The sequence below is a fragment of the Otolemur garnettii genome, unplaced genomic scaffold, assembly GCF_000181295.1.
Source record: "Otolemur garnettii isolate 467f Iridium unplaced genomic scaffold, OtoGar3 scaffold00013, whole genome shotgun sequence".
NCBI classification, from domain to species: Eukaryota; Metazoa; Chordata; class Mammalia; order Primates; family Galagidae; genus Otolemur; species Otolemur garnettii.
Window position 1 is genome coordinate 24,441,625 of NW_003852408.1, and position 22,379 is coordinate 24,464,003.

At 38.6% G+C, this 22,379-nt stretch overlaps 1 protein-coding gene across 3 annotated transcripts in view; it reads right to left on the reverse strand.

Moving 5' to 3' along the window:
• Positions 1–564: 564 nt before the first annotated feature.
• Positions 565–22,379, reverse strand: part of ADAM23 (ADAM metallopeptidase domain 23) — a 166,211-nt gene continuing 144,396 nt past the window's right edge. The window contains exons 24-25 of one of the 3 annotated variants that reach the window (XM_003785110.3): positions 11,095–11,185; positions 565–4,030 (exon numbers count right to left, since the gene is read on the reverse strand). In XM_003785110.3, coding sequence (XP_003785158.2) covers positions 3,982–4,030; positions 11,095–11,185 — 140 coding nt within the window. In that variant the 3' untranslated portion in view covers positions 565–3,981. Of the gene's footprint in view, positions 4,031–11,094; positions 11,186–15,376; positions 15,468–22,379 lie in introns of all 3 variants that reach the window. The other 2 variants (XM_012802204.2, XM_012802203.2) reach the window with 2 other exon arrangements.

The following is a 22,379-nucleotide window of genomic DNA, read 5'->3' on the forward strand; positions in this document are numbered from 1 at the left end:
TCCATGTGGCTGTCAAGGCCAATCCAAGGCATGACGGTAGGGATGGAGAGGAGACATCCTAAAGACATTCATGAAGAAGGACTATGATGTGGAGGCCCACTACACGGGAGCTGTAAGGAAATACCTTCCTTAGAATGTTTTTGATAATACAATTTATATCAAGGACCAGATTTTCTTCTCCTTTCTTTGTTGCTTGATTATAAATTTGGTACGAGATCAAAAGTGTGGAGTCATTCCTAGCCATCCACTCTTTAAACTTGGGACACAGATATAAAGAGACAATTGATAGTGGTATGATCCTAAGATATTTTTCCCTCCTGATTTATAAAAAGCTAAGAATTTCCAATGAATCCGTAAAACTGAATCCTAACCAAAAGTGTCTGTATCATTAATGAGAGATTTTATTTTACACTAATGACTGCTTAAATTTTCAGTGAGCCTTTGATCGAGACCAGTACTAAAAAACGCTGATGGTATCAGGTGCATGGCCATTTAATCAACAACAATACAAAAGGAAACAGAACAAGGATTTAAGAGAAATGATCAAAACATAGAGCTACAGCATTCTACGTTAAAAAAAGTTTTAATACACACTTGACTAAAAGATGCATACAATGACTACTGAATCTCCATTCATAGGCAGCCAACAAGATATGAATGAATTTATTAACTTCAAACGAAACTTTAGGTTGTGCACTAAAAGAATTACAAAGCACTTACAAATTAAAATCAACTATGGAAGCAACAAGGACTATAAAACATGATGGGATGACTTTAAAGAAAGAGTTCAAGTATTGTCCATAAAGTTCTTTAGACACTAGTCTTTGAAAAGTTTGTGCATTTCTCATCTTTGCATAGTAAAAAATAAAAACAAAATACACCAGTGGGTAAAATCCCACAGCTTGGTGTGATTTGTGTTTGGTCACATGCACCTACGTGTACTATTCAGTTCTCTAGAAGGCATAGCTCTAATTCAATGGGCTCATGCACTATCAGGTGAGCAATGAAGGTAGCGCATGTCTCCTCATCCAGGTGTCGTTAACTAATGCAGCAAAAGTATAGCAGGTGAAATGGGAACTTGGTCATCACTTCACACTAACACTTGTTGGGTAACCTTAAATGGTGATATACTTGTGCTTTGAGCTCAAATTAATAACAAGGAATACCCATACCATAAAAACAGGCAAATGAACGGCAGGTACAAGGGAAAAATAGAGCAAAGAGTTTGAAACTACATAACCTATACCACCAAAAATAATTATAATCCATTGTTTGTCACTGATAGGGTTGCATTCTCTCTCAAATTCATCCACACATAGTTTAAAGCTTGTGTATTTTACATATACACACAAATAATTTAACATTGGAGCATAGGTTCAATTACCTATGAAACTGCCAGTGTAACAAAAAGTTACACGGACATTTGCCATATGTACATAATATCCGGGGACCACTGTGGTCTGATTTGAAACGTAACATCGCACATTGACAATGTTGTCTGTGAAATGCTCAAAGGTTAACAATAGAGATTTAACATGTTTTCTAGCCACCATGGTTTTGTTGCTGTTAAGTCATCACAGCGCCTCTGGAAGAGTGGTGAAAGGTATACGGTACTGAGCAGCAGCTCAGCTTCCAGACTGGGACAGGAGACACTCAGCAATGCAGCAACAGGAAGAGACGTCAAGTAATCTGAGTTTTCTTCAAGCTTCCTCCGGGCTGAAAGAGCCACTGTCACTAAGCAGAGGGATGTAACCTGTGTCTTATGAAGCCAGGGCTAAGGCGGAGAGACCGTGTGGATAGCCCTGTTATCACAATACAAACATACAGCAAGTCCTAGAGTTAAGTCCCCCTACCTGTGTAGCACCTATTACTCAAAAAGCAACAACAGCAGTGAGATGTGAGGTGACAGTCTATTGTAGCATATAGCAATTAAGGTTTCTGTTTTGTGACTGTGATCCTCACACAACCAAAGATACTGTTTTAAGCAGTGCATCTTTAGGAAATAATCCTTTCCAAAGTCAAAGAAAAAGTTCTCAAACTTATGTCATGAATCTTGCTGCAAAGGGGACTTAGAGCTAAATCTAGCCATGGATTTCATGTCATGAAGAAGTAAGTGTCCTGTTCCTACAGAGAGGACATCAGTTAAGTGGGGACTTTTGGGGGGCCTTTACTGAAGCTCATCTCTAGAAGGATGCTCACCAAAGTGACTATGTATGAGTCTGTGCATTCAAAACAAGGCTGCAGCCACATTTCTTTATTACCTCAATTATATTAACACTCGGACAGAAGCTATCTTGACCGTAAATAGAAAAATGAAATCGGTGAAAGTGAAGGAAGCTCAGAGGGACTTCAGAACCTCAGATTACATCTGCAAACTCTGCCTGCAGGAAAAAGAAGACGGTGACTCTGTACATAGTAGAATCCCATTATAATCCAGCACAACCCAGCGTTCCGAGATTGGATGTTTTTGCAAACACAATACACAGAATGAAAGCCTATTATGACAACGCTTTGAACAGGTGGCTGCTGCTTCTGCCCCATAACCACGTTTGCAATGGGGTTCTACCATATATATTTTGAGGCAGGAAGATGAAGCATGAATGAAATATTGACACTAACAGATACAAATAAAATGGAAAGCTTAATTTTTCCCAAGCTTTCAACACTTAAAAATTATAATTATTTTTTTATTTAAGGCTTTAAGTTTATCCTCCTTTCACATTAAAGACAGGGAAAGAAAGCTGAAAAACCCAAAAAAAATAAAATCATGAGCTTGGCACTTTTGTGATTACTTTGAGAGGGTTTCTACTTTCTTACATCATATACATACGTTTATCATGACAACGAAACATTTTGGAGACTGGTGAGTACACATATTTGCATTTACATAACTTTCGTGTTTTGATATGGGTTGTTTGTTTTGTTTTCCTCCCCCCTTGGTCTGGTTTTGGTTACAAACATACCAACTTTAAACTGCACCTATTCTGTGCCCAAACTCCCGCATCTGTGGCTTCATCCGTCTTTTAAGCAAGCCTGGTCATCTTTGTCCATGTAACAAGAAAGAGGGACAGAGACAAAGAGAAAAGAAACAAAACAGATGAGAAGCGAACGTTAAAACAGATCTACAAAGAACCTTTACAGGAAAAATATCTCAATACAGATGAGTGAAAATGAAGTGTCGACATCTCTTATTTCCATATTTACATTTATAAAAGAACTATACAATAGCATCAGTGTTCAAATTCCAGCTCCCATTTCAAAGGATGCTCACTCCTGGGGAAATAACAACTGAAGAGAGTCGATCAACAAGAGCGTGGTCCATGGGGTTCTGCCATGGCCTGGTCTGGAGCGGGGAGTGGGGGTGAGGGGTGAGGGGCCTTACGGAGTCGGGGCGGGTAGGGAGGCATTTAGGTGAAGAGACCCAGGCAGCTTCTGCGTGTTCGTCTGTCATCTTCACCTTAGGAATTCCGTTGCAGGTGTTGCTGAGATTGGCTTGCTAGCTTGTTGTTGTATATATGCCATGCAGTTTTTACCCTTTCGAGAATTAGATCTTCATGCCACTGGAGTTTTGTCATGGGTAGTAAAGGAAAACAAATCATGCCAAATCATTTAGGAGATATTAAGTGCCAGCAGGCTGAGGGGAAAGAAATCATTTGCTATTTTTTAATGGTTCTTTTATTGCACTTTTTTGTTGGTATTGTTCCTTTTTTCTTTAGTTAGAAAAAAAGATTCTGAAACAGTTCTTTTTATAACATGGTCTTTTGCTCCCCTTTATTGACAGGTGGTGGGAGGGGTTCTTTGAAATTATTTCCACAGGGGACAGCTTTCTTTTACACCATCCCTGTCCCCCCAACTTTAGCTCTGGAGTCGCTACCACCCCAGGTCCTTGTTTACAGACTTAGCAGTTCCGGCAGCACCGCTGCAAGTACGTGAGACCCAGCGTCCCGCCACGCTAGGGGGTGCTCGTCCAGGGAGGCTGGTTCAGATGGGGCCTTGCTGAGTGGGGTCGAACCTCCTCTTCTTGACATTTCTTCCAGAGTGCGTCAAAAGAAGATGCAAGGGGAGGGGGAGGAAATCCACAATATTAATCAGATGATGACGGGAGAAAGGGGATGCAAATGACAGTGATGCCGGTTCTAGAGAGAAGTAATCAACTCACACAGAGGCAGCCTCGAGAATAACTTGGACGTGAAACAGAGCAGCTGACGCTTCTGATTGTCTCCACGACACCCCCTAGAGCAGGTCCTTCATCATTTTGTGAAGATCGAAGAAGGTTCAAGCTGCTCATTTTAAATCACAGGAAGGCTCCACAGCCCAATTTTTCTCTTATATCAGAAGTAAATTACTTGCTAATGCACCAAATTAAAATTTTTATAGGAAGGCTTCTTCTGCAAAGGGGGCTCTTGGAGAACTAAGGAAAACTGAAGGGTTTTCGAGTTCTGGTTCCCATGGATCGGCCTTTGCCATAGTGGCAAAAAGCCCTGCTCTCCTCATGTAGTTTGCTGCCTTAGGTGTGTGAGTGCTTACTCCACTATGGAACAAGCACATTTCATATCTATTGTAAGACAGAGTGCACAGTCAGACGGCACAGTCGAAGGAGAGTGGACACAGGCGTGGGTTAGTTAAGCAAATGCAGCATTTAGCTTAGTTGAAAATAAGCAAGTTAAAATGCCTTGCTCACAGTGTCCAGTCTCCCAAACAGTGGTTCCTAGGTTTGAAAAGAGAAAAGAAAGAACCAGCAAGACACTACAAGGCAACAACAAAAGTTGGTTGCAACCTCCCCATAGTCTGGCTTTATGTGGGGCACCAAGCAGGGGGCTCATGCATTTAGTTCTGCATACGGGGCGGGTGCAACGCTGCTGCCACCGGGGCGTCATGCAAAACTGGAGACCAAGGCGTCCCCAGATCCCTCCTTCCCCTGCCCATTCACTCTGGGCGAGCTGGGTACCCTTACAGGCCCAAAGTACCAAAAAATTTACAGTCAAGTCCTCCTCCCGCATAAGGAATTCAAAATAAAGACAATACCAAAGTTCGAAATAGGTACATAAAGACATCCTGTAAGCTTCTGAATTTTCCCCAGATCACCCCTTAGATGTTTCTCTTGTGTAATATCAACTGCAAAAGTCTTTAAGGTAAACTTCCCTTTTCTTTTCTTTGAGTTTTCATGAAAGTGTCTCCTGACTGTCCTATGCGTGTGGCTCAGTGGCCCAGCAGGTAATCCCTTGCACCAAACACTATTTGCGCAGAGCTATAGTCGTCTTTGTATGTGTTACAAGGGGTCCTTTTCTTCACCACTCCCACCTCACCCTCTTTAGAGGCAATGAAAGCAGACACTGCTGATGCTGCCCAGGAAATAGAGGGGAGGCCAAAGGGAAGTCTCCCGTAATGAATCTCCTACCAAGTTTAGCGTGCCAGGCAGCAGGATGTGCACCACACTCGCACCCCTGAAGGGGGAGGCTGAGGGGCCCTATTTGCTTGTGTGGGTCATGGGTGAGAAACAGAGATCCCTGACCTTATGAAATGGCCCCAAAGCACTAGAGGCCCAACCTCATCAGCTGCGTATTGCTGGAACTCAAGAGAAATGCCAGACTAAGAACAAACCAAGCTAGCTCTGTGCATGCAAATGTCCATACTGCCACATCTAAATTTCTTCAGATGCAGGAACTGTCAAATACATAGCCATTTCCAAGGTCAAAACAGCAATGAGGTTTGTTTTTAAATAGACATATAAAATTTCATTTCATCCTGGCACACAGGCAACTGCTGGTGTCCAAAAGCTTGTGTCTTTTTAAAAGTTGGTGTTTGAAGCTCAGGTTGCACCTTCATATGAACAATGTTCTACAGGATTACTGGGTTCTAAGGTCAGACCATGAGGTCAAACCACCCTGCACAATCATCTTTCTAGAGGAACAGACTGTGTGTACCAACGGGGAATTCCAGGACCTTGGCTTGTCCACTGATGTCCTGGCAGGGGATGGGTGAGCTTCGGTACCCAGAAGGGGTGCTTGGTGATGAGATGGACACCCCTGCAGCAGGCAGGCTGCGAGGGCTCCTCACATATAAACTGTAAAACCACTAAAGGCCACTGTATGGTCAGCAGGGCGTGCCCTGTACTCTCTGTCTGAAAAGAAGTCTTTTTGTTCAGCTTTAATGTGAAGGTGCAACTATCACGAGTAGGTCTTTGCTGTTTTCCTTCCGCAGTCGTTTTCTCTGAATACCCTCTGTCCATCAGGATTCTGAAGGCAATTAACTTTCTCATCATAACCTGTAAGGTTTGTCTGGATCATTATCAAACACCTTACATTGACACAGTTTTCATCCATTTTTACTACTTCTAAAAAATCTAAACTTTCTTTTTCATCTATATTATATATCACACCCCTATACATCTATACAAAATTAAAACAAAACTCTTCAGGTAACAATATCCTTCTCGTCATCTGTGAAGCCTTTAGATCAGTGTTCTCAACCTGTGGGTTGCGACCCACAGGAACTATATTAAAGGGCCATGGCACTAGGAAGGTTGAGAACCACTGGTTTAGATCTTCTTTCAAGGGTAGAATATTTATCTACTGCTATCACAGTCTTACCATTCTATGCTGAGTCACCAGCACTTCCACTGAGAACCCCTCACCCAGCTTAGACTCCTAGGCCACTTAAACTGAGCTCACGTCCCTGGGGGGTTAAGTCACAGAAATGCACTACATCTCCCTGGCCAGCCTAGCACCACCACCACCTGCTAAAGTCAGAATGAGAAGGGCCTAACCCTGTTAGTTGCCCTTGGGATTCAAAGAATCAGGCTTCTTATTTTGGGACATGGTTATGGAATGCAAGCAAGCAGTAATCTGGTTATCTTCCTCACGAAAAACTAGCTAAAATTGGTTTCATGTCCTAACTCTATAAAAATCAAAGGCCAAAAACTCCCAGACGTTTACTCTTTTGAGAAAATATAATTAGCAATACTACATTCCTTTCAAATTTCATCCCATTTGACTCTCAATGCAGTGAACTTTCCTAGTAGTAATCTAGACATAGTCCTTTAATGTTCATTTATGTGAGGTCGTGAGCAGTCTTTTCTTTAGCACATCCAACAAAATGGTACAGAGGCCAAACAGGACTTCTTAGATCCAAAGTCAGGCTCTGTATGAACTAGTAACCCAAGTACTTTCTTGGAGAGAAGAAACCACACGTGGTAATTACACGGACTTATTAAATTAACACCATTAGTGTCAGGAGTAGCTATGCCAGACCAGTATGGCCCCTACTGGGGATGAGGGAAAGCCACTTTGCCACTGAATCTCGTGGACGGAGTGAGAGGACGTGGTGACCAGCTTCTGTAGACCAAGACATTATAATTTGGTTGGAAGGGCGCAATATTCATCCCAGAATCCTTTTGGTTTGAACTGTTACCAAATCGACACTGGCACCTGTGTGTTCTTTTCCTATCATCACCTAGAATTTCTCTTTTCCTAACATGATCACCTACCAATGTGGATATAAATGACCACCTTGCCCACATTTAAATTCCTACATTCAAATTTAGGGAATGTCACATAAATAGTCACACCCAAGGTGAGAGGGCAATCCTCTTCATTTTTAAATGGAGACAGGAAACTCTATCCTCATATGCTTTTCACCTTTCCTAAGCTTTAGGGAAGATGCCGCTAAAAAGATCCCTCATCTATCTGATTTTCTCCAATGTCCAGTAAAAGCATCAGCTGTTAACAGTCTGGTTAAGCAGTGTCATTATGCAGCACTGGGTCACAGTCATGACGTCCATGAGTCAACCAGGACAGAGGTTTGTAATCCTCTACACCCCACTTCATAACTCGATTCTCTGTGTATATGTGATGGGGAGGAAAAGGAGGATGGGGTGAATGGAAACAAATGCAAATATGGGGAGAAGTTGGACAAGCTGGCATGCCACGTGCCTACGTTCATTTTTCAGAGGATTTCTCAGAGAAAATCCTAAAACCCTGGGAATCCACAAACTAAATCAACCCTTAGTATCCTCATACTTCTGGAATATGGGATTAAGCAAAGTTACTAAAGGCATACCCACCGCATTATCCAATATGTCAGAATATGTTTTAAAAGATTCCACCAAATAAATCATATTTTTTAATTTTCAAGAATTCCACAACCTTGCTTGTGGAAGTCTTGTTTACATTAACCAAAGGGCTTTGGCTCAACTCTTCCACCACAAAGAAGTAGGTAATCTAAATTTGTATTATTTGCAGATCACAATAATTTCAATACATCTTCATTATCACTTTACACAGACAAACGTGCATACATTCACACATGCACACACACACACATTCCTGCTTTTTACCACCTATTACAGAGGAAATATGATTTAAGAAAAGAACTATGAAGAATGCTACACCGTGTCGTGGCTCAGGGCACAGCTGTACTTTCCGTTACACTTGAGCAGGTCATGTATGGTATGATACTTCTTCCATGTCTTAAAAACTACTGAGTAACGTCTAAAGAGATGTGACAGTAAGAAAAAGCAATCTTTTGCCAACTTTTCTTTCAGTAACAAAATAATAATTTAACCCCTGCAAGGGTTTCTTGGCAATAATATTTAGAGTCATCTTCTTTACAAATTATTTTTGATTTCTGATTCTACAAGAATCTCTTTTCAAAAATTGACATTACACTCAATAAACACTCAAAGGCTTTCCAGTTCAACTAGCCAACAATACTTCCAAATTATCTATACCTAACAATCTCCAAAACTGACCAAGTGGTGGAAAACCTAAAAAAAAAAAATCACTCAGAACCTAACGCATTTTACTACAAGGTAGAAGTAGCTACTTAAAGCTCAATACAAATCATGTAGCTATCATTAAAATCTAAAGCAAACTATCAACCTCTTGTTGCAACCAATGGCACAAGAGGAGCAGTTTCTCCAAATGTAACCCCCCAATAAAGGTATATGTTCTAGAATTATTCTCAGTCTTCATTTTTCCTTTGCTTTAGCACATAACATACTTTACCCTATTGTGTGCCCTTCTATAAATTTTTCCCTTAAAGTGATTATGAGAGTCCCAGGGCGTGGAAAGGGGCTTGGACTCAACTCAGCAGTACATACAGGTCCCTACACACCAACCCCGAGGCAGCTGTTGGCAAAGGCTCTTTCTCAACTAAGTGAGCATTGATCCCCCACCTTTGGTTTTCTGCTCTTCTGATGATGAGACATCTCTCTCAGACATAAATAATCTGAACAGAGCTTAATCCACTTATATACACAGTGATAAAGGCTTTTCCATTGTTCCCCAAAGAAACATGCAATTCAAGCTGTGAGCTAGGCCAGGCCACTGTTTTGTGGTCCTGCTACAGAATCGTGTGTTCTTGTCTCCAAATGCTGGTATGGTAAATTTGGCACTACGTGGGGCTGGATGGCAAAGATGCACAGCAGACTGTTTTCCAGGCCTTCAAAAATGGAGATTTCTTAATGCCGTGAAAGTATAAGCCTGGGCATGAGTCGAATTTATTTCTCTTGAGGCTTATTTATGAAAAACTCCAAGTTAGCATTATGCAATAATAACAGAGCATGGCATTACTACAATGTACAATGACTTTTTTTTATAGTAGTGAGAAACCAAGAAAAGTTTTTGTTTGAATTAGCTAACCCAAACAAAACTGTATTTTTTTATTAGATGCCACATAAGCAACTCACTGCCTGGGCACTGTCTTGTCAATGCTAAGACCAAAAAATTCATATGTAAGTTGCTCATATTATGTGTGTGTTTTTGAAAACATACTGATGCTAAAACTATTCCACTAACTAAGTCTAACTTTATAAATATCCAAATAGAAAAGAAGTACCATTTTGATGACACTTTTCTAAGTTAAAGTCACTCAAAAACTATAGGCTCCCTCATTAAATGTTAATATAATAACAAATTAGGAAAAAATGCTGAATTTATCAAAATAATTTTAGTTCATTTTTCTTCTATAATCAGCTCCCAATAATATTTTAGATGCCTAAAATATACTGAATTCAAGATTACAAATATAAGATAGAATGAAGTTCATAATTAAGGGTATGAAGTTCATAATTAACTATCTATTCAAGATAGTTCAGGGCAAAAGCTTTCTCTATTGAGTAACCAGACGAAGCCAAAGTGGGTTTGGGGTTTAGATAATGGTTTTATTTCCCACTTAAATTTGTTTCTCTAGATCTGGTTGAAACTTAATTTGTCACAGGGAGTCTGTGGCACAGGAGGGCTTATCTACAAATCAAAATCATTCAGTCACTTTAGCATAAAAAAGATATAAAAAGTGACTATCCAAAGATTCTGGAGCTTAAAGGATCCAAACTGGATAAATCAGGTTTAATTTTTTTTATCATAATCAAAGTTTATTTGTAATTATCTGGTGTATCTATTTAAACAATCTTGGCTGAGTGATCAATGTGCAATCCAGCCTGAAAGGCTATACGAAGACACACCAGGCCTAGCAGTCATGTCAATATTTAGTCATTAATTAGAAAATATTAAGTGTTACAAGGCCATAGACTTCAAATTCTAATTTGAAACCAATTCAGTTGATTGGGAAATTAATGCAAATATTTTTAAAATCTATTTTTATATAATCAAACTTTTCTAACCACAAAGCTACATAAAATATGTTACATTTGAAAAACAGGTGATGACCATTTGGTTACTTAGGCAGTAAAATTTCAAAGTATCAGTGGAATAGAAATCAGTTTCAGACAGGTACATGGAATAAATTTACATTTATTTATTTGCAATAGGTGGTGTCCTCGGTGTCCCATGGATAAATAAGTACATCTCAGAATGTTTGCTCTGCTAAGCTGGAATGCCTAATATCGAACTTCCACTTGGTTCTCCTCAACAGTGAATGTTTGCGAATTCCTTCAACATTTCCTTCCTGCCTGAAGATGACGTTTTGAGGGTTCGTGTTTCTCCTTTCTAACCCATTTCTGAATTCAAAGGTTTTGCTTTTGCAGTTTGATTTGTTAGAAGCTAAAATCTTGTAGCAGGAACTCAAAACTTGGTTATGTAAGCAGAAAAGAGAAGTGCCAGAGCCACCGAGAAGAAGACATGCGGCATTGCTTACTTAAATCCCCAGCCTGTGCCCCCAAGGACAATAGCTGCTACCAGGATGGCACCAGCGATGGAGCCTATTATGAGATTGGTGGCACTAGGACCTGTGACAAAGGATCATGGGAAGAAAGTCATATGAACCAACCACTGTTGTTACCATGAGGGAAAGGCAGTTAAGCGGTTTCAGGAGGTAAACAACCCTGATGAAAGATGGCTCAACACTTAAATCGCCTTTATTTACTTAGCTTAATCGTACTTTTAGATGCTAAGATTAGCGACTGCTTGGATTTATATGCCTTTAAATCTAAAGCTTCTGCGCCTCTGACAATTAAGTTCCCTTAAATTCACCTTTCACAGGATTCGAAGCAGATGGGCCCCCTTTGCTCTTGTTGCACGTCCTCCTTCTCTTCCCCTCTCCCAGGATGGTGAATGAGACAAGTAAAGCACAGAGAGCTCCACCTGACTGACCCACCAGGCAGGGAGAGAAGGAAAAACAGTCCACAAAAGAGCTCTTCCAAGCAGCATGGGAAACTGCTGAGTGCTAACTTTTTTAAATCCCCACTGGAGGCAGCTGAAATTTAGAAGTCAAGAGGAGGTTACCAATGAAGATCTGACTTCACAGACTTACTCTGAAAGATCCATTTCTTCCTGGTCTTTACAGTGTTAAATACCATACTGGGGTCCCGAAGGGAAGATATAAACAAAGCATTAAACTCACTGGGATAATTTGGGGTAAATGGAGAAAAGACTCCTTAGATTCAATGGGGAATAACTTTTAAGTTCCTATTTATTACTAAAAGAAATTTGAAGCTCGAAGATATTTAAAAAATGAAGGGAGTCAAAAGACAGAAAATATAAGTTGGAGTTTCTGTTAGTTGTGGAGTAAGAGCTGATCAGTATTACAGTAATTCCTCTCCTTAGTTCACCTTTAAACCTAAGCAATGTGAGATTTAGTATAATAATTATTCTAAATATCACATCCTTCAGGATGCTAAGATGCAGGTACAGTGCCCCCTAGCAACAAAATACTTTCAGTCCTAACTATACATCCCTGTTCCAGAAATCACAAGGCCAATTTTGCTAGTTTCTCTGAGTTTTGTATTTACATTCATTTCTGTGTTAAAAATTCTCTTTTCTGCTCACATCAGTGCCCTCAACTGTGTACATAAATGGATGCCACTTTGGGCAGCACTAAAATTGCATGCATGACATGGCATTTTTTCCTGGGAGACCACCCAGTGCTTGGTGGGCAGGTGCAGGACCATTGCGATGGAGTCCCAAAGATGCAGGTCTCTGCCAGCTCTGGGTTTGTGACACGCTTTTAGAATTAACTCTGCAGATTCTACAGAAAACAAATCTCAGTTTCCTTTAGAGATACACCAGTAATAAAAAAATAATAATAAGAGCAACAAAAGCAATTTATCTACTGTGTATTGAGAACTTACTATGTACCAGGCATAGTTCTGAGCACTTGATATCTAACACTTCATTCAATGCTCAAAAAAACTATGAGATAGGAAGGATGACTGTCCCTGTTTAACAGATAAGGAAACAGAGACTTCCAGAAAGCAGTAAGTGACAGAGGCAAGATTTGAACGCAGATTTGTTAGACCCTAAAATGTATCCTATAAATCAAGGGTCAGATCTCTGGCCCTACTCTGTTTTTGCAAAAAAAAATTATTGGAACACAACCATGCTCTTTCTTCTACATGTTATTTATGGCTAAGCAGCTGTGGCCTAAGGGGGTAAACTGTTTTGCCATAAACAATGTCTTTTCCTTCTAAGGGGCATTGTAGAGAGATTGTGACAGATACTCTGCAGTCTGAAAGCCAAAACTCTTTACCATCTGGCCCTTTCCAGAAGGTTTGCTGATCCCTGCTCTAATGAAACTTTATCCCACTCACATGTAGTTCTTCACTGCATTTCAATACAGAATCAAAATCTGAAACAAATACATTTACAAAAAAATATTTATATTACCACATATATACTTCATGTTCTAGATAAAACTTGTACTTTGAGTCAGAAAACACAGGCTGGAATTAGAATCTATACGTAATCCACAAGAAATGATTTCTGACTGATAATTATAAACTAAGGCACAGAAATTTTAAAAATTAAAACAAAAGCTCTTACCATGAAATCCTTAGTGACTAAATGAACACTATACTATCAGTGTTAAAAACAACTGATGTTGTACTATATGAATTTTCTTTTTTAAAATACTATATTTACTAGTTGAGCAATTGTGGCAAAATTTAGATTTTGAAAGAAACAATCAGTAAGCTAATAGATAAAAATAGCTCATAAAACCAAAATGATAAATCTATTTTTAGAAAAAAAGTATATCTATACACTTATACAGACTTACCTGTCAAAACCAGAAATAGCCACAAACCAAGAACACTGGAAATGGTGACTGACAATGAATGCTGTGACATGGACTATGTGTTACAACAAAGGCCTTTTGACTTTGCCTATCCCTAAGACTCAAAGGAAGGGTTATTAAAATTCATCCTACTATTATGGCCAATAAAGAATGTAAAAAATGTACTTGGGGTATATTATTAGAAAATTGTTCTTCAAGGAGGAATTTCACATAAATGTATTTATAGAATTGTCCCCGGGAAAGGACTGTTCCCCCGTATATCCAGTTAACAGACCCAAGGTGAAATTTCACAGGACAAAGTTCTCGTGTCTAAATATTTACCTCTGTTATATTCTTAATCTCTTTCCTCTCCTTCTATTACAGAAATAACCAGAGGAAGATGACATTTCTATACTTTAGCGTCTCCTGTGCTAACTCCACAGACCACACTGATGAGATGAGAGTTGGAAGATTCAAGTCTAGGGGAAGTCCTTGACGCCAGGGGACAAAGGGTTCCCACCATGCTCAACACAGTATATGATCTATGGACCTGATCCCCTCTGAGTGCTGTTTTGGTACCCAGGCCTCCCAATTCCAGGATGAAAGAACATCCGTGTGTTCCAACTAACAGGACTAAAGAGGGATATGTCTGATATCGACAACATGCCGTGATTTGGACATGTTGTAAAAACATCTGGTGATTCCTTAAGGCACTAGTAATTCATCCCTGAGACTCTTGAAGTGTTAACACCACTCCCACCACCACAGTAAAGAGAAAAGACAACGTGTGAAGGGCTGGTTGTCTTTTACAAATGCTCTCTTTATGATTAGACACAGAATAAAACTCCTGATAATCTTTTAGTATACAGGTTAGCAATCTCATGAAGCAGCATCCAGCAGAGAACGGACAGCTATTCTGAGGATGTGGTCCAAGTACGGAGAAAAACTTAAAGTCACCAGGAGATCTTTATTTCTGTGAAAGCTTAAGGGCAACTGACACACAATATATTTACTTATACACCGGCTACAAACCCACCAGGGGATTCGCAGGTTTTTGCTTAAGCTTAGGCAAGTTTGTATTAATTCCAATCCAATGTTTCTGCCACCCGCATTCTCCCTTCTCTTATTTTGATTAGGAAAGAGGTTGGTGGATTACTTGAAACTGTCCTATAGTTTTAAAAGAGAAAAACATAAATATGAACTCGTCTGATGATTTTATTATCTATTTAAGTCTACATGAAAAAATAAAGTTTTTGTTTATTTTTTGTCTGACACAGGGTTGGAAAGGATGAAATATATTTTCATTCTTAATGCTCCTTGCTTCCAAATATTTATGTAAACCTTGAATCTGAGTTATAAACCTATTTTATAAAAAAAAATAAAGGCAGTATCTCAACTATCTCATTAAAAAAATTAAGTTGAAGCCTCCTGTGTCATCCTAAATAAAAGGAGAAAACATTAGTGGCTATCATCCTTATTACCTATAAAAGTTGCTATGACTGTTAGGAATTCTTGGTTGTGTATATGGATTTATTTAACTGGTGAAGATTAAATTTCTTATAAAAATCCTATTAAAACACTCCCATGAAAGCATTTTCTGCCAATAAATGGTTTAAAAAGAAGTCTATATTTGAAAGTTACTTTTACAAAGTAGAGGAGCAGTGGAAGTTTCAGAACTGCTGCCTTCATTGTGACGTTCTCATAAGCACCCCCAATATTATTTCATGCCCCACATTGTTCCAGACAGGAGAAGGTTCTACATGACACGAGAAAACCACAAGACACAAACACGTCCAAATCACACCACAAGTTGCACGACCACAGGAAACACAGTCAATGGGACAAAACACAGAAGGGTCGGGGACAAGTGTCACCTCACACACCAGGCACCATACAGAAACACTCGGAGACGCACAAAGATGCTTACTCTATTCCCCACCCTGTGCCTCCAAATATCACCCCCAGGGCCAGAATGGTGCCGGCCACGGCCCCTATTAGCCTGCTTGTGGCCATATTCACTGTGTGGAGGGAAAACGAAGATGTTTTAACAAAGGAAATGACACACTAATTTCACTAACATACAAAACATACTCAGGAAATGCTTTGCAAGTCTGTTAAATATCGAAATCCTAAGATGGACATACACACTGAAGAGATTTGAGGATAATTCTGAATTTACCTTCACACTCCTCACGCCCTCCTCAAAAATATAATCTCTTATGTTTTAAACACATACATAATTCAATTTGACTTATCATTCCTACTAGACGTGAGATAAAATTAAATTACAATTTAAACAGCATTAACAGCGGATCAGTATTTTGATTACAAAAGTAATGAACCGTTAGCATGTATTTTTAGAAAATTCTCAGACTGTAAAATATGCCTTAGAAGCTACACCTTTTCAAAATTTAGAGTACATTGTTCAGTTTCATGAAAATCCTTAGAAATTAGAAACAGAATAGAATTTATATTAAATGCATACATTACCTGGGGAGTTACTGAAAACTATATTCTAAATAACTCTGAGATGTCTAGATTTCTGTCATTGGACTTTTTTTTGTTTATAAACAATGCACTGACAGAAAGTTGGTCTTTAGAAACTGCAGTAATTGCCTCAGACCACCAAGTGGTAGATTATTAAAGACCGAGACTCCCAATAACCATATATCATTACATCTGGGTATAGATTTCATACATTCAAAAATGGGGCTGGAATGAGCAGAGCCCCCCAAGTTTGATGTTAAGGTAGGAAGGCATGTGGTTTAGAGGTGTGTTGTCTGTGTGCCCACAAAAATGTGGACATACATACTTTTTATCTCATATTTCTATGTAAGTCAAAAGTGCTGGCTTCAAATCACCTTATCAATGAAAACACGGATTGACTTCGACAGGGCAGCTCTTGACACAGACTGTGTACTCTGAGACACAGCAAAACAAAACAAAGAACCAGGACTCCAAGCCACAATTCCTTTTAAAGGCTTGACATGGCGCTCACTGATCTTCTTAGCTAAACACACTCCCAAAGGAAGAGGGAGAACCTGGGACCTGGGACCCTGGTGAGCGAATGAATAATTACTTCCTTTTATCACAGGGTAAACAATAGGAGTGAGGACTTCTAGTTTTATCATTTAACCACGATATGAGTTGTTCTTAAGAAAAAACAAGATATGTGGAGGAGGGAGGGAGAGGGGAGGGGGGAGGGAGAGGGGAGGGGGGATGGGTGGAGGGAGGGGGATTGGAGGGTTCACTTCTGTGGTTTCTCTTACACGGGGAACAAGTGAATCTTTCTATGAGTAGAATATGAACATTTTAACACAATAACTAAGAAAATGACATGAAGGCTATGTTAACCAGTTTGATGGAAGTGTTTCGGATTGTGTATGAAAACCCCACACTGTACCCCAGAAGTGCATTAATGTACACAGTTACCATTCAATTAAAAAAAAAAAAGAAAGAAAGAAAACACAAGAAAAGATGGGCACACAACAGAAAACAGAGAAAGTCCACTGGGAGTGTGGAGGGGAGAAGGAAAAAGACCAAGCTAGAAAGTGGCAGCAGTGGTGTCCAGATAGGACGATACAGAATGAGGCAAGTCACCAAAGCTGTGAGAGGCAAATATCGGCATGCGAAGCTATTCCAGATGTTCTAAGACCTTAGAAAATCACCGCTTCCAGAATACTATCCCAACTAAGATATGTTATGTAAAAACTTTTTTAACTTTTTTTTTCTTTTTGCTTCAGTTAGGCACTGGCTCTCCACACTGTGTAACGTTAGTGTCCTATGACTTCCTCAATTTTCATACAAGCCATATATGCCAAATATAGGGGGGAAATGCCCCTTTCCTTAAAATGTAAAAATGTGAAATGAACGTGTCACTTTTTTAAAATGACAACTGCAGGAAAGATGAATAAATGTAACAATTTTGAAAGGCTTTTGCATTTGCTACGGATGTTATTTCTCACCACAGAAACAAGAGTAGGCAACCGCTGCACAGATTGTAGACGTAACCAGAGGAACGAGAAATTTCTATAGGCACTTCAAACAGATATTGAAGATAAACAGATAGAGTCTGTAATCTCCACTGAGCAAAAAAAATTACCTCCCCATTCTTAACTGATAAGTACTCTTGACACTAAAGCAAGATAAAAGAAAGTGGGAAGAAAGAAAGCTTTTACAGAAGTGTCCCGTGCCCTGCTTGTCCTCTCTCCCCCGACTTCTTTTATTTCGGGAACACTGCCAATACGTGGAAAGTTCCACTTGATTCTTTGATGTTATACTTAACAGGGTTATCTCTTCAAGAAGGGATTCAACCTGTTTTTAAACTGGCATCACTTAATTGAGTGGCTCACAAGTGGGGGATTTTTACAGGGGACATTTAAAAACTGAAGTTGCAGCTGCTTCTCACAGCAACAAAGAATTTTATCATCTCATTCAAAACAATTTCCTTGGACCTTTGGGGGCCTATAATCTAGTTTCACATCTATATGAATTTATCTATCTAACTGGATTTTTTAATTAATTCACTCATTCATTATCTACCAAGTGCCTTTCCAGGAACCATGCTGGGCCCATAATAACACAGCTTACTTTCTCTTCATCCTACCAAACCTGGAGATGGAACTCTTAAACCTTCCAGCTGGTAAGGCCATCTTTGTATTAGGGATGTAACTGTGTTCCCTAACTCTTCGACACACTTACCTTTCATTATAACACATTTGTGGAACCTGTATCACCTAGCAGTTGTTTTCATTTTTCTTTCCTTGTTTATTTCTGTTATTTGTTGGTTTATTATTTTTAGTTTTGATCCCTATTATCTAGATTCACTTGTGCCAAAAGGAAGAACTTTTGTTAAGTATGTAATACTAAGATACAAACTATACACTTTCTCCCTTTCTTAAGATTTTCTGTTTTATATGTAGAATTCCTCTATAGAAAACTCATGCTTCAGACATTCTGAAACTGTGCTCCTTTAAAATTGAGTGGGGTTTTTTTCCTTATTTTTAAAGAGTTTCTGAAATAAGAAGGTGCCTTATTTCACCCAGGGGGGTTACAAAAACGACTAAAATCCTGTATCCTGAAATACTTCTAGGGTGACATCAAAACCATCATTTGGACCAAAGTTCTTTCAGTAGAGATTTATTATTCCACTAAAATTTAAAACTAAAGTAAATATTAGCTAGCTCAGCACCCATAACTCAGTGGTTAGGACACCGGCCACAAGTACCGGGGCTGGTGGGTTCGAACCTGGCCCAGGCCTGCTAAACAACAACGACAACAACAACAACAAAATAGCCAGGCATTGTGGCAGGTGTCTCAGTCACAGCTACTTGGGAAGCTGAGGCAAGAGGATGGCTTAAGCCCAAGAGTTTGAGGTTGCTGTGAGCTGTGACGCCACAGCACTCTACTAAAGGTGACAAAGGGAGACTCTATCTCAAAAAAAAAAAAAAAAGAAAGAAAGAAAAGAAAATCTAGACTAGAAGTAAATATTAATAAATGCTTTATACTTTTCATGATAGAATTGGCATCCAGCTCTATATTTCAATGGTAGACATACAATCAAATCTCCTTACCCTTGTCCATAAAATAAAAGAAATATTTCAAGTTCATTTCTGGATACATGGAAAAATGTCTAAAAGGATGCAAAATAAATCATTTCATAATAGAATATATTTCAGACAGTTTATGCTGTCCATGAAAGTAGGGAGTTTTTCTGAACTGAAGCAAAATAAACTCATGGTTACTGAAAATTTGTTTATTTATTTATTTATTTTTGAGACAGAGTCTCATTTTCTTGCACCTAGTAGACTGCTGTGGCATCACAGCTCACAGAAACCTCAAATTCTTGGGCTCGAGTGATCCTCTTGCCTCAGTCTCCCACATAGCTAGACTACAGGCACCTGCCACAATGCCCAGCTATTTTTAGAGACAAGGTCTTGCTCTGGCTCAGGCTGGTCTTGAACTGGTGAGCTCAGGCAATCCACCTGCCTTGGCCTCCCAGAGTACTAGGATTACAGGTATGAGCCACTGCAACTGGTCCTGGAAAAATTTTTTAAATTTTAAATTTTAAAACTTGACAAATCCTTAAGTTATTGTTGAGTCATTGTTAATGAGAAAGATGCCTGGGTGACACATAGTTCTACATGAGCATATCATACGTGATAAGTATAACTTCTCATATCTAATTCTCTGAACTACAAAATCAACAATTTGTATACTCACAAAGTTACCAGAAAGATACACTGTAAAAAGTAACTTGGAAAGAATACTCCTCAAGGTTAATACCTTAGAAAGCAAGACTTAAAAGCTAGTATTTTAAAAATACTAACTGCTACTAATACAATACTTTTTTCTCTAACTTTATAAAAACAACCATGAATAAGTAATGGTCAGCTAATAAGCTTGATTATTACTTTGTTATTGTTTTGCCCTGTCTACTTACTATTGTGTCATAAGAACTAGTAGAATAACTTAATACTCAGCTTAAAATGAGGCAGAGTGGTATAACAGGAAAAAGTATTTGGCTCAAGATCAGTTGATTACACTTTATTTTTGGCTCTGCCACTAACTGGCTGTTAATGCTGATAATCTTTTCAATGGTGAAATGGCAAGTTTGGACTGAACTGCTTCAGGCCCTTTCTATCTCTGACTTGATGACGATGATCATGGTGAAAAGGTCCGACCAAAGCTTCCCAGAAATGATGTCTCTGCCTGTACACATCACTGACAACAGCTGGCGTGATCCAGTTTCTTCTCTTCCCTTTATAATGGTGATGTAAAAACCATCAAATGAGAAAGGTTCCATCATATTCCCTAATTAACACCGCGAGAAGATTATGAATTGACAAAAATTAAAGATACTTGACAAGGATCTCCCTATAATAGGTGGAAATTCTAGATCTTCTAATAGAGTTGGAATAAATTCTATTCTTGTAGAATAAACCAAAATAATCTCCTTCCATGATTTTAATGGAAATGAGAGGCTAGAAGAATTTTCAGATGTGAAATAAATGACGATGCAGAAAAAAATAAAGTGATATGGAATAGAAATCTTTTCAAAAAATCTTTGCTCACGTGGTTTATGTTTTGAGATCCTTTCAATAATTTGGTTTGAGAAGCTGGAGTGAATAATCTAGCATGCTTTAAGCTGTGGGTCGATGGAGACAAGTTTTGTTAAGTGCAGAGTGATCACAGTAGTAATCCTTTCAGGTATGCTGTTAGTCCCTACTCCAACAGATAGGTTGAATATTTTATTCTCCTAGGAACTTATAGCTAAATAAAAGAAAACCCCCAAACACATGGGTTTGTTCTGACATTCTCCAATCAATGAAAACAGAGTCACAGAATTTGCCTGTATTTTTGCTAATTTAGTCTTGATCCAAAGGGCAATTGGGTACAATTTATCTTTGCTGCTCATATTCATTATATACAGGGTAATATTTTTATTATGATTTTTGAATTTTTTTCCCTATCAAAGAAGCACATTGAAATTAAAACTAAACATTTCCAATACCCTCTCACTCCATCAATACAGAAAACCTTTGTCTAGGATGTGACTGGCAGCTAGACCATCATGGGTGTCACTCATTATATGTGGTGAACATTTGGGGAGGGCCCAAACACTGTGCCCAATAAGGCAACTGCCAAGTAAACTGATGGATCGTGAGAAAAAACACACAGCGGGCAGTTTTAAGGAAAACCCTGGCACCGCCCACACTGTTGAACTAATTGTTACAGCATTTTGAGTTCATTACCTATTACTCTTCATCAAGGCATGGATATACATAAACTGAAAATCAGCACTACGATGCATTTCATTTCCTTTATATAAAGGGAAAGGATATGATACTTATTAAGTGCCTATTGTGTGCCAAAGATGTGCTACCTTTTAAATAGTAGACATCCAATAAATACTTGCTAAATGGACTAAACTTAAAGTATATCGTTTCTCACTTAGCATCTTCTTTTAACCTGAATATCAAAATTAAAACTGTAAAATCTACAACAAAGCTTTAAAATGTTTAATATCTGTTGTTTCCCATTTCACTAGCACATTAAAATAGTTTTCTCTAGAGGCAGCAAAAATATAAATAGATAAATATTTATAGACAGAGGTTTCACTATACTAAAATTTTTGATTTTTCTGGGAATGTAATATTTTAAATAACTGTTTATTGAATGACATATTTTCAACTTAATCAAAATTATTAGAAATTCATAAGCATTTCAAGAATTTTTAAATGACTTCAAAATTTTTAAACGACTCTATTGTCTTCATTAAGAATGAAAAATTAAAACATGCAATAGGAAAGAAGTATGTTGGACTGCTTATAATGATTACCTCTAAGTTGTGAGATTAAGGGTGATTTTAATTTTCTTTCTAATCTTTTCTGTATTTTCAAAAGTTTCTATAATCAGCATGTCTTACTTGAATGACTGAAAAAGTTCTGTTTTTTTTTTTTAGAAAAAGAGAGTACAGACCACCACCATGTTAAATGGCAGCTGTGAGCGTCCTTTTCCATAGAACATAGTGGTTCATGCCTCCCAAATAACTTTTCTAGGGATGGGAGGACGAAGGAATGGAAAATAGACAGAAGAACAATTAACAATCCCCTACTGTTCCTAAAAAAGGGGCACGGTCTAGGTAAATTCAGCTCTGCTCATCTGTTCAGGCAAGATGCCACCACTTGAGGAAACAGCATCTAAATCTTAAACAAAAAAATTATGGAAAGAATGAACCTCTGCCTCTCTTATCAGAGCCTAAATCTTCCCCAAATCTAACTTTAGAAGGTGGATCCAAGACGTTTGTGTTCTAAAGTAACAAAAGCCTAAGTATAAAAGTGGAATACGTTCCCTTTTAGAACTAGGAGGGGAACAAGAATAGACTGAGAGGGAGTGGTTGGGATTCTTATAGAATCTTCGTATCACGG